The 13722-nt window shown below is 36.0% G+C and overlaps 1 protein-coding gene and 1 long non-coding RNA gene across 2 annotated transcripts; both read left to right on the plus strand.

The window, feature by feature from the left end:
• The first annotated feature begins 268 nt into the window (after positions 1-268).
• LOC140344891 (uncharacterized) lies at positions 269-2098 on the plus strand. Its single transcript, XR_011923694.1, has 3 exons — positions 269-418; positions 1447-1467; positions 2062-2098. It is a non-coding gene; the product is annotated as an uncharacterized lncRNA (long non-coding RNA).
• A 36-nt stretch (positions 2099-2134) lies between these two features.
• On the plus strand, positions 2135-11647 carry LOC140344893 (uncharacterized). Its single transcript, XM_072432087.1, is given in 16 exon segments — positions 2135-2154; positions 2386-2566; positions 2991-3140; positions 3714-3884; positions 3973-4152; positions 4505-4634; positions 5047-5135; positions 5138-5248; positions 5895-6315; positions 6986-7295; positions 7649-7998; positions 8811-8959; positions 10051-10221; positions 10466-10570; positions 10715-10810; positions 10941-11647. Coding segments are annotated over 16 exon segments (2853 nt in total). The 3' UTR covers positions 11160-11647.
• The last annotated feature ends 2075 nt before the right edge of the window (positions 11648-13722 follow it).

Raw genomic sequence — 13722 nt, forward strand, 5'->3', positions numbered from 1 at the left:
ATATGTCAGTGCTATACAAGTATAAAAATAATCATGAGATAGAGAAAACCATAAAAATTTAACCTGCTTGTGATTGCACGTTTAAACTTCACTAACGTTTAATTTGAGAAATACGTTAACTCACTTTCTAGATGAAACGTCTCTACCCCTGTTGTAAATTGAGCCCACTGCCTTATTTCTTGTTACTTCTTCACATTCGTTATTTTGCTTTTTTGAAGCAATATTATCACATTATTACTGATAATAGGATTACTGATATTTTTTATTGATGTATAATGTTTAGTTTGCAAACTGATAAATTATTACAATTATTGTTCATAGTGGAGAATCTGGTGCTGGCAAGACTGTGAACACGAAACGTGTTATTCAGTACTTTGCTACAGTTGCTGCTATCGGTGACCCTTCTGGCAAAAAGAATGTAAGTACTTACTGTGAATTACATCTGCTCTAGGCAAGAATAATTAGTGCATTTCTTAAAGTAGTTCTTTGTTTTCTATTATTTTATTTTCAACTCAAGCATGGTGGGAAAAAGCATTAGAAAAGTTTTCGACATCTCTATGCGTGTTCTGACCCAGTGCCAAAACACCTCAGCATGCCAACCAGTGAATCAATATTATCAATAGGATAGTGAAATATGTAAAGATATGCCAGATCTTCAACAATGACTCCATTATTCTCACAAACCAGACCAAACCACAGATTCCAGCATCACCAGTTCCCAGCCGCTAAACCATTACCCTTACTGATTCCAGATATGTCTTTTTTACTCTATAGCAGTATGTAGGACTAGTAAGAAATCTATTGCCAAACAAAAGGCAAGGAAGATGGCACTGCCATGGTGACAGGGATCTACAAATTCGTAAATTATTAAACCGTTAAAAAACACAGTATTCCCACCTACACAGATTTGTCAGCTCTCTCCGACAGCTCCAACACACAATGGGCCTGATTTTTTTATTCTCTCCAAGGTTGGCTGGATCACCCAGGTTCTCACATGAGAATCTTGCCCAGTCTTGGAAAACTTTAATATACCAGGCCTCATGATGTAAAAGTTGCTGTCTGACCAAACATTCAAAAAAGAGGATTAGGTTAGTCATTACTTTAAATTATAGTTTGTTTCTTATTTTTGGTAGCAAAGAGCAACATTCATTAGTAAAATTAAGAGATTAGTGGCAAACCCAAGATAATGGAACACAAATCTTGTGTGTATTGCCATTTATATAGAAGACCACAATATCAGCAGACCACCATGGCCTAACATGTTTAAAAGTTCTCATTGCTTTTCAATTACGTTATACAGACAAACCCCTGCAACTTATTTCATTCTAAGATGGTTGTATATTTTAATAAAACATAACCAGCTTCGGCGTTTTATTGAAAGGCAAAATTTTGTTTTTTTTCCTCGTAATAAAACTGGAGTAATTGGATGCTTTTTTTTCTTAACAGCAACCAGCAACAAAGACTGGGGTAAGCACAAACAATATGCCAAATCTCTACCTAGATCTATTTTTTTTATAATTGCTTATGTGTTTATGGATAGGTATATTTATTTCTTTATTGATAGTTATTGATTGATTTACATAAAGCCAACATCTTATATGACAACATAAAAACAAGCTACATAGACAAAAATGGGTGTTATAGATAAACTCGTTGTTTAGTACATTTATGGCAGAAATGCATGACCACCAAAATGCAATGTGGGAAAAGAACCTGCAAGCACAGGCTTACAGTCTACATAATATATTTTATTTATTTTCAAATAATAGATCTGGTCAGAAATGAATTATTAAGTATTATATGTCACTATCTGTCCCTCAAAAGGGTCACAATCTAATGTCACTACCAATGTCATACCCACAGTCTAAGGTCAATTTGGAGGGAAGCTAATTACCTAAGTGTCTGTTTTTGGAATGTGGAAGGAGGGGTACCCAGAGGAAACCCAGGCAGACAGGAGGCAAACCTGCAAACTCCATGCAGATAGAGTGCTGGCTGAGATTCGAATCTGGGACCTACTTAATAAAAATAGATGTTTATTAAACATGCATATATGTATTTTAGGGAACCCTGGAGGATCAAATCATTCAGGCAAACCCAGCTCTGGAAGCCTTTGGAAATGCCAAAACACTGAGAAATGATAATTCATCTCGTTTTGTGAGTTTGACGTTTTTCTGTTTTTTAATATCAAAGTAATTTATTGATTTTCACATTTCATTTAGCTTTACTGGTTAAGCTTTAACAAGTGTTTACACACATAAATTATAGAAGAATATAAGAAATGTATAGTAAAAAAGATTAAAAAATGAATACACAAATGAAAAAAAATAGATTGGTACACTTGTAATGTTAATAAATGATAACTCTTCCTATTCATATGTAGTTTAGATATTTAGATCAGAAAGCAAAATACTTTTTCATTTTAGTAACGTATAATTTTGTTTCATTAGATACTGACAAAGCTGCCTATCTCATGGGCATCAGCTCTTCTGAACTGGTGAAGGGTTTGTTGCATCCCAGGGTGAAAGTAGGTAATGAATATGTCACCAAAGGTCAAAGTGTGCCACAGGTAAGCCCATCACATAAAAATGCAATAGGTACATATAAACACCAAATTTCATATGATTGTTGTTCTTTATTAGTGGTGGTAAATTTGGTCCTAAGGCATAGGTAAAAATAATATATTATAATATTATACTTTTATTTTGACCAAAATGTTGATTTTCCTTTCCATGTCACATTGTGACACACACACACAAGAGAAAAAAAATCTGTATATGCAATAAATTGTTATGGTAATATTAGGGGACTCTGTAGTCAAACTTAAAAAAAGAAGCATATTCATAATTAACCATTTACAATATATAGAACTATACAATTTGATATGGTCTAACAAACCATATTCGTGTTCCTTTAAGAAGACACTGAGTTATCATTTGTGTTGCCCTTTTGATACAAGTAACCAAATCTGTTGTCTTTAATGTTTTCTTTAGGTTGTTTATGCAGTTGGTGCATTGGCCAAAGGCATCTATGACCGAATGTTTAAATGGCTTGTGGTCCGTATTAATAAGACACTGGATACAAAATTACCCAGACAGTTCTTTATTGGTGTGCTTGACATTGCTGGATTTGAAATCTTTGATGTGAGTTAATTTCTGTGAGCTGCAACAATGTCTTTTTTATGAAAACTTAAACAAGGGAATACCTGGTGAAGATACTCCTCAATAGACAAAAAATTTGTCCTGAGTCTTCATAAATGTGCCATTAAGCTAGTCATATGGCCCTCTCCTTGTCATGGCTGGTGTAGATGATTTCACTGCCACTACAAACACTGGGGTAAAGTGATTGTTGTTCATCTCCACAGGCAGAAAAAATCCATGTATGTTACATTTTAGGATTATCTTTAAAGCTGAAAATTAATTTATAATAATTTAAATATATTTTAGCTGTGGCATCATCACTTGGCTGCGCATTGACTATACAGATAGGAGAGCAGTGGGAAGTAGGCTATTGCCGGTCAATGTCACTGTCCTAACTGGATACACTGTTTATCTTGGTAGAAATTAATATAATTAAAAATTAGAAATTAAAATAGGTGCACGTACATCTTTTCTATACTTGTCAGCAGCACTGGCCTTTTTATCTCTGCATTACTATATTGGTATTGAAAATGATTTTTTAACTAGCAGTTAAGTTTTTTTTTGTTTTTTTTTTAGTTTAACAGCTTTGAACAGCTCTGCATTAACTTCACAAATGAAAAGCTGCAACAGTTTTTCAACCATCACATGTTTGTGCTGGAACAAGAGGAATATAAGAAAGAGGGCATTGAATGGGAGTTTATTGATTTTGGCCTTGACTTACAGGCCTGCATTGATCTGATTGAAAAGGTAAGTGCCATTTAGTTGTTATCTAGTAAAGGATTGTGTTGGAGTGGTAATTACCACATGTGATTTGTTGCCACCATGTTTTCTCCAGCCAATGGGGATTTTGTCAATCCTTGAAGAGGAGTGCATGTTCCCTAAGGCTACAGATGTGACATTCAAAGCAAAGCTTTATGACAACCATGTTGGAAAATCCCCAAACTTCCAAAAGCCAAGACCAGATAAGAAGAGGAAATATGAAGCCCATTTTGAACTTGTCCACTATGCTGGAGTGGTAGGTGTAATGATATAAAGAAGCACACTTTGCCCAAACAATGTTTCAAACATATGTTTTCATCTTTTAATAAATTTAAAGTAAATGTGGTTTGGTTTTGTACATCTTTTTTTATTTTGGTAAAATCAGTACTAACACTTACATTAAAAGTTACTATTGTATATTTTCAGTGCATCTATATATCTTTAGGCATTGAAAGCTAACTGCCAATTTTGTTTTAACATCACCTGATGAACTGCTATCTAGATCGCTAACAGAAGACATAATAAAATGTTGATGTGCATCATGTAAATGGTTCTAGACATTGCAAAATCTGAGCATCTTTTTTTGTATTCTTCTTATGTACTGATAGGTTCCATATAATATTATGGGCTGGCTGGAGAAGAACAAAGATCCACTTAATGAAACAGTAGTAGGACTTTTTCAGAAGTCATCTAACAAACTACTAGCTTGCCTGTTTGAAAGCTATGTCAGTGCAGACAGTAAGTAAAAGCCATCATTCCACTAAACAGAGACAGGGTTTATGTGATATCTAAAGGCTGTTTATTATATTATGTGAGTAAAAATATAAGTGTTTTTTTTGGCCTGATCCTGTGTGATTGTTTGAGAGTTTGTAAAGATACATTTGGAATAAGGAATGAGTAGCAACAGAAATAAAGATATGATAAAAGTAAAAATTGGTGCCAGTTGCAGGGATTTTTAAAATTAGAAAATACGAGCTATGCTATTTGGTTAAAATATTAATTTATTGTTTCAATCTCAAGTTTACAAATTATTGTTGTAATGTGGAAAGGATCTACCTATGCATGGGCACTGGTTACGATTTAGCTATATTTCATAAACTGAGTATCAGATTAGATAATAGATCTCTCTGTGTTCTTTATTTCCAAACAGTGGATCAAAGTGGAGAAAAGAAACGAAAGAAAGGAGCTTCTTTCCAAACAGTGTCTTCTATGCATAAAGTAATTTTTAAATCTACTTTCCCTTTTTTTTAACATTCTTAAGGAAAGAATTTGAAATCAATCAGATGACTTCTAAACTGGAAGATGAGCAAGCTATCATCACACAGCTTCAGAAGAAAATAAAGGAACTTCAAGTAAGAAGACAACAATAATAGTTCAACAGTTTTGCCTTTTTTATTAGAAGCCATATATGAAGTCACCTTAAGCAGTGATGGAACACATCTACATGTACCAAACACACTTAGGGTTTGACAGCTTCCCTGACAACAGACATAATGCTCTGTATATATTTTTGTCTGCAACTAGCTCTTTGCAGATACACTTAAATTTATTTACACTGACTATAAATAGTACCAACACTGCCTTTAATTTCAATAATCTGGGATACATTATGCCTGTAAAAATAAAAACAAAAACAAAAAAACATATGTTGGAAGCTTTTAATAGACACCTCATATTTCAAAAATTCAGAAAAGTTTACCATATAAACCGCAAGTGCTGGTAAGTTTCAAGAAATGCCAGTTGCTTGGCTGTGCCTGGAGTTGCAGACATAGGGTGAGCATGCAATAAATAAAGAAAAAAGTAGTTTCTTTACACCACTTTAGTCATTTATATAGCAGTAAAGCCACAACAACCATTGAACCTTGTACAAGATTTGTACATTAGCAGGCCCAAAACACTTTGACAGCAATAAAAGTCTGTAATGCTTCACTAGTTTGGGTTCTTAATATGCCACATTATGCTCTTGCCATTTACCTTTGATATTTCTTATACCTTCAGGCTCGTATAGAGGAGTTAGAAGAGGAATTGGAAGCTGAACGAGCAGCACGAGCCAAGGTAGAAAAGCAGAGATCAGATCTTTCCAGAGAGTTGGAAGAATTAAGTGAGAGACTAGAAGAGGCTGGAGGAGCAACATCTGCACAGCTGGAGATGAACAAGAAAAGAGAGGCAGAGTACTTGAAGCTGCGCAGGGATCTAGAAGAAGCTACTTTACATCATGAGGCCACAGCAGCCGCTCTCCGGAAGAAGCATGCAGATACTGTTTCAGAACTTGGAGAGCAAATTGATAACCTTCAGCGAGTCAAGCAAAAGCTGGAGAAAGAGAAGAGTGAACTCAAGCTGGAGGCAGATGATTTGGCTTCCAACATGGAGCAGCTGGCCAAAGCTAAGGTAGATACTGGAATAATAAGGACCACTCATAGTATAACACTTGGTTCTGCTTGGTTTAGTAGACCCTAGAGCTCTCTTCAAAAATAAAAACTTACTTCCCCTAATACCCACTGCTGAACAATACTCCAGTACAGAGAATTTGTCACTGAACACTGAAGATTGTTTGAAAGCAACACTATCAATAATGTCATTTTGCTCAGTCTCATTGTTCCTTCTACTGCCCCCTGATTTACAGACATTACATTAAACTGTATTATATTACATTATTCCTAAAATCACTTCGTCATCCTCTCTGCAAGCAGGCCTAGACAGAAGATGTTAGCAGCACCAGAGAAGATTTTAGGCAGCCAACATGCCTTCTGTCACTGTCCAACACTGTAACTGGGGAAAGGTTAGATTCTGTGAGGGAAGGGAGTGCTAAAGCTTATGATTATTGCACCCTACCCCCTTGCACCTAACCTTCTACAATGTCAGCCTGGCAGCCCCCCACTGCATTCCAACCAAACCACCTCCAACAAAAACATTGGGAGAACATGCACACTTCAGGAAAGACATAAACATGGGACCCTAGTGTTACAAAAGATCACAAAAGTACTATGATTTGTTTGCTTCATGGTAACTACAGAGATACTTTGTAATACACAGTAAGAGATTAGGCTAAGAATCAATCAAATTATCCCCTAATAACAATACATGACCTCATTCTCTTCTCTTTTTACCTTTGTGTTATTACCTTTGCTTGGTAAAAAAAAAAAAAAAGGAAAGTACACAACTTTTAAGCTTTATTTTTTTATGGTATATTTTATTTCCTCAGGCGAAAAATGCATTGGCACATGCTCTTCAATCTGCCAGACATGACTGTGACCTCCTCCGTGAACAGTTTGATGAGGAACAGGAAGGCAAGTCAGAACTCCAAAGGAATCTTTCAAAGTGCAATGCTGAAGTGGCTTTATGGAGGAATAAATATGAAACAGATGCCATTCAGAGGACAGAAGAGTTAGAGGAAGCCAAGTAAGATGCCATTTTATTTGATAACCAGTCTGCACAATATCTGTAGCACTGGGCATACTGTGTTATCTGTATGAAAAGAAACATGTCTCCAAAAGAAATATGTGGAAAACTCAGCAATGATCCTAAATGCAAATGAGTAATTAAATCATCTATTACAATTAGCTTGCAAATTTTAAGTTTTTTTTAATACTTTGATGTAAATTGCGGTGATTATGGGTAAAGGATAGGTTAACTGTAGCAACCAGTTGTAACTCATTTAATCTCATTACAGAAACTATTGGTTACTAAACTAGTACATTTTGTAAATACGCCTGTAAATATATTTAATTCTCCTATTCTGTCTTTATCAACAGGAAAAAGCTAGCTATACGTCTCCAAGAGGCTGAAGAAGCAGTTGAGGCAGCTAATGCTAAGTGTGCATCTCTGGAGAAGACCAAGCATCGTCTGCAGAATGAGCTGGAAGATGTTATGATTGATCTAGAGAAATCCAATGCTGCTGCCGCTGCTATGGACAAGAGGCAGAGGAACTTTGACAAAATTCTAACTGATTGGAAACAGAAGTATGAAGAGGCCCAGGCTGAGCTGGAAGCCTCACAGAAGGAGGCACGCAGCCTAAGCACAGAGCTGTTTAAGTTGAAAAATGCCTATGAGGAAGCTCTAGATAACTTGGAAACTGTCAAGAGGGAGAACAAAAACCTGCAAGGTACCTACCATGCTTGATAGCAAAGAGAGAATATTTAAAGCATAAGAGATACATTTTCCAAACGATAACACTTTTATAAAGCCGTATATATATGCATATATATATATATAGCTACTTCATTCAGATTAGTTGTAGTTTATAGTTGCAGTTTATTCTTTCTGCTCACTGCTGCCACTATTTTCAATACCTGCTATGGATGGCAGCCTGAATGAATAATTTAGAATGATGGCAGTGGGGAGAGAAAACTTCAACAATAAAATGCAACTAAGCAGAATGATCCAGCTGCAACTGAAGACCAACAGGTGGGCAGATAGCAGCTGAACAGAGGAGACCTGATGGCTGAAACAAACAGATGTAGGTAATCTAATTCTCACTTGACTTAAAATGGAATCCTCTCAGTTTATAATTGAGGTAACCATTTTTACCATTTTTGTCTAGTAAAAAATGGGGGGTGGGGGGGCACTAAGAAGCTAAATATTATGGCACTTTTAGCAAGTAACCCTAATGAGTCAGATTAGTCAATCTTCCTGCTCCTTCTCTTTCAGCTTCATGCAGATGACTCATGTCAAAGTTTCAGGAAATGGTAGCCTGAAGGCAAATATGTTCAGCACTTTTTAAATATTTATTTTGTAATAAAAGATACATTTTAAAAACCTAAAGCATAGGAACCCAATAATAAAAATAAAAAACAACAAAAAAATAATAATGACAAGCTATTTGCAGTACAAGCCCAATGGGTGCTCACCTTTAAATATATATTTAAGTATACAAATTGTAAAATACTATTGTCTAATATTAAAAATAATGACACAATCTGGTAAACATCTCCCTACAGAATACAAGCCTCATCAACCAGAAGAAGAAGCTGGAGAGTGACTTGTCTCACATGCAGGGTGAAGTAGAAGAGGCCATTCAGGAATGTCGAAATGCAGAAGACAAAGCTAAAAAAGCCATCACTGATGTGAGTAATGACCTCTTTCCGTTTAAATGATCTCTATAGCAGCATGTTGAAATTTGTTGAACCCAACACTGTTCTTATAATCAAACAATTATGCCAGCAGCTGTTTGTAGTGCAATAATGAAAGCAATTTCATTAGATACGGAAATCTAACCCTTTACACTAATTACATTATTAATTATAAACTGCTGAAAGTTTGCAATAACAGCCTATGATGTTTTAAGCATCACAATATTTTGGCCTTTTCATGTTCATTTAAACATGCTGGACTCGCCCTGCTCCCATGGTTGCTCTTGCAGGTCCCGAAAAATTTGCTCTCAACGGCCGAATTTACACAGGCCATTCTCGCTTACATGTTTGGTAAGCAAAAACATCCCTATTCGCCGCGAGATTGAATTTTAAAATTTCGCTCGCTCATTCCTAATTATCACAACAAATCTAATTAGAAATTTGCAAGCAATATATTTTGTAATTATAAATGTGTTGCTTTCAATGTATTCAGAGAATGATACCATATTTTGCTTATTTTAAAATTGTACAGAATTCTTGTTAAAACAGAAAGTATGCATGTCCCATTCCTTCACATATTCCACAAATTAAGGGATACAATGCAGATATAGCCTAATAAATTCAAACTAATATTATCAAGCTATTTTACAAACTGCATACAACCTTTTCACTTTTTTAAACAACCACCACTGCAGTGTATGGAAACCATGGCTTGTAGCCCAAAAATGTATAAAATGTATAAAAAAGTATATCTAAAGAAATAAGGTTATGGTGAGAGAGGACAGCTTTGCCCATTACCCTTACCACCATGTATTCTAATACTTTCATGTACCCACTGGTACTTGGGCGATGTGGAATTTTGCATTTCTGCTCATCCGTATTAGTTACATAGGTAGACCTTACATACAGTATAAAATGTATTTAGTTATGTCTTCTCCTGGTTAAATATAGAACTTCTTTCAGTCTATATTCCATGTGTTCAGTTGTGCAACCCCTCCCTCTCTTGACCATATGGACCTATAACATTTGCTAAATTTACTCATTTTTTATAAACTGACAGTTATCAAATCCTTTTTGGTTTCAAGGCTGCCATGATGGCAGAAGAACTGAAGAAAGAACAAGATACCAGTTCTCATTTGGAGAGAATGAAAAAGAACATGGAGCAAACAATCAAAGACCTTCAGAAGAGACTGGATGAAGCTGAACAGATTGCACTTAAAGGGGGAAAAAAGCAGATACAAAAGTTGGAATCCAGGGTATCACATTATACTCTTCTATATGTATACCATGACCCTGATAAGCCTTGTACAGTGTAAACACGATAGTCTAACAGTAATATGTAAACACTAAAATTATGCATTTTATATTTTGGCTAATGTATTACCTATTTATAGACACCTAAAATAATGCAGCAAATAGCTAAAGTCAGCCCTTTTAAAATAGACTTCCATATAAAGGCTAATATTCATACAAAAAAATGAAAAACTGGTTTGATTCTAGGTGCGTGAATTAGAAAACGAACTGGAAGTGGAGCAGCGCCGAAATGTAGAGTCACTGAAGGGAGTCCGCAAGTTTGAACGGCGAATTAAAGAGCTTACTTATCAGGTATAATATGAACTGCCCAACGGTATTAATTAATTAAAATTAAAAACAATTTAAAAAAACACATAATAAATTGTATTATAGTCATTGAAAAATGAATAAATACTACGTAGCTCTTTTTAAACATGCTGATTTTCATTTCTGAAGGCGGAAGAGGACAAGAAAAATCTGATCCGAATGCAAGATTTGACTGATAAATTACAACTGAAAGTTAAGAGTTACAAGCATCAATCTGAAGAGGCTGTAAGTTTTTCCGGTGTCTGCAGCAAGGGAAACAAGCAGGGAACATGCAACCTTAAGGTGATGTATATTATTGCTCCTGAGACTTATCACAAAGGGTATACAACCTAAACTAAAAACTATTTTTTTACAGGAGGAACAAGCCAATCAATATTTAGCAAAATATAAGAAACTGCAGCATGAGCTCGATGATGCCCAAGAAAGGGCTGACATTGCTGAGTCTCAAGTCAACAAGTTGCGCAGCAAAACAAGAGATAGTGGGAAGGTAAGAGACTTTATTACCTTAAAAAAAAGTTCACATGTACACAGTCACAAAGCCAGTCTGGTATATAACTTATTGATATGTCACTGACATTTAAAAAACTGTGAGAAACTGTTTACAGAATCCAAATCCAGACTGAAAGAATCCAAAGAATGTTCCGCACAAAAGAACACCAACATTTTTTTGCAGGGGTAGCCAGATTGAATGCTGTTCTGTTGTGTCCAAGTTATCTCCTGGCAAAGGCCTTATATCACTCACACTTCTAGGATTGTTTGACATCTGGTCCTCTGATGTGTTCACTGGTTCTGTCTGCTGCTCCCTCCCTCATTGCTCTGTCCTGCAGTGATGTAGAAGCCAGCACAAGAAACCACCCTGTGTGGCAGGGGATGCAAGCTAGACATGTGATGGATGGGAATACTTTGCTAGAAACAGTATTGCTTGAACACAACAAATGTTGAACTTGCTACCTGTCGGTGTGGTAAAGTATTCACACTCATGCAAGGGCACTTTTTTGAAACGTTTTTTGGAATGTGATCGTCACATTAGGAAGATTTACTTTTATTTCTCTATTTCCATGTGCTGATAACTCATGATAAAACAGGGTGCACAGGCTATGCAAGGCTGATCTAATATTATGCTTGTATTTAGAATAATATAAAAAAATCTTTGCATGAACCTTTTAGCACCCTTACAATGAAAGCATAGGGAAAGCAAAGACTACTTTTATTTTTTTTGGACCGAAGTTCATGCTTGCTTTGTTTGGTAAGAATGTACCCAAACAACCTACACAACATTCCATTACACTGTCTATAACCATAACTCAAAACAGGCTTAAGTTTTCATGAAATAAACCAACAATACTTACGTTTTTTTTTTTTATCTCAAATACCTAAACCAATGGAATGTTTATAGAAAAAAAAAACATTTACTCACACTGCATTTGCTGTCATGGTAATAGCCAGGCTTGCATGAAACATGTTTCTCACTTGCCAAATAAAAGAGGAAAATGTAACACAATGTGTTCACTCCTATCCATCGACTAATAAAAACAAACAAACATAAACTGATTAGAGATATAAAGATGCCAACATAAACAGAGCATATTCGACTTAGGTGTAACAATTAGTGTGCCATTATGTTTCTGTCAAACATAAAAGTTGTTCCAGTGATCGGGCTGTGTCATTGCACACAACTCGCCCACTCTCCCATCGCATACTCAGATCCAGGGACGTGTTCCACGAACACCCAAAGGGCCGGAGGAACATCCCCATTGGGCCGTAGTTTGCCTATGCCTGGTTTAGATCCCGGGATGAGCCTTTCTTAAATATGGTAATTCAGTGAGCTTCCTTGTCATAATCCAACTTTTATTCAGCTATACTATAACAGGACTAAATTTAAGAATGGAGACTGAGAGACAAAACTGTTCTTAATCAAAATATTTTCCTGTTAAAATTTCCTAATATTTACATTTTGATGAAGTTATGACACAGTATCTTGCTAAAGACATTTCCCAGTTTGGTCCAAGGGCTTGCTCCTATCTAAATTTATGGTGTATATGGAGGGAGAATAGAGATGGAGGCTGACCCATAGCTTGTAGGACTGATAAATATAAGAACACCCACACATATAGGGTATTTTGTATGCTTTACTCCTAGTCAATAGTCAATTGTCTTTGGAAATTTGTACAGGTATATTGTGTGAGTTGTCAGCAAATTTTCACTGAGTTTCACTGATTTTTTTTATTCTCTGCCTTTCATTTCCATAGGTACGTGAAGAGAGAGGCTCTTACATTTGTCACAAGTATAGGAGAGATCAGGTGCTGAGCTGGCAAACCTGTTGAGGAAGACAGAATATGAATGTGCTGGGATATTATAAGATTGAAAAAAAGGAAGTAAACAGCTCTGACCTTGCTAAAGCTGGAATCCACCTTTTAGGATTCCATGGAAATGTTGAAAATGTTCCCAAGCAATACTTTTCTTAGGTTATAGCAGCACTTTGTCTCCTGATGTAACATTATATTGGTTTCTGTCCATAACAAATCCCATTTACAACCAATCAACATACTTATTTTACAAAATGCTACAGCATTGGTGGTCAGTATTAGAACTATCCTTATGATGGTCTCTTGGTATCAGCAGCCACTTGAAGAAACTTGTGTCGTGCACCCCCAACTTTACCTCTGCAGAATTATGTCAGAACACGTCACGTGGAATATCAAATTGTTTTTACATGGACTGCACACCAGCTAAACTGTCATTGGTAATGGTGTTCAGACCCCAGACACTGTGTTGCTCCAATAGTAGAGAGATATGGTAGAAAAAGATGTAATATCACTTCTCCAACCTAGAAAGAGGTGTGGGAGAGCCTCTGCGTATGTGTTAGTCATTGCTCCTGCAGTACCTGAGAAACAGCCATAAATGTCTCACTGTACAACATATACATGGAGCTCACCAAAGAGCGAGAAGGAGAAACTCAGTGGCTTCTGGAGGGTCAGTCTGACCCTGATTACTTACCTTTCAATATAGGGAAGGATACCTGTTATTATTATCCAGTATTTCTATAGCACCAACATATTACACACGGCTTTACAAAGTCCATAGTTATGTCACTAGCTATCCATCAAAGGAGCTCACAATCTAATGTCCCTACCATA

This window comes from Pyxicephalus adspersus, unplaced genomic scaffold (genome assembly GCF_032062135.1).
Source record: "Pyxicephalus adspersus unplaced genomic scaffold, UCB_Pads_2.0 Sca130, whole genome shotgun sequence".
In the NCBI taxonomy this organism is placed as follows: domain Eukaryota; kingdom Metazoa; phylum Chordata; class Amphibia; order Anura; family Pyxicephalidae; genus Pyxicephalus; species Pyxicephalus adspersus.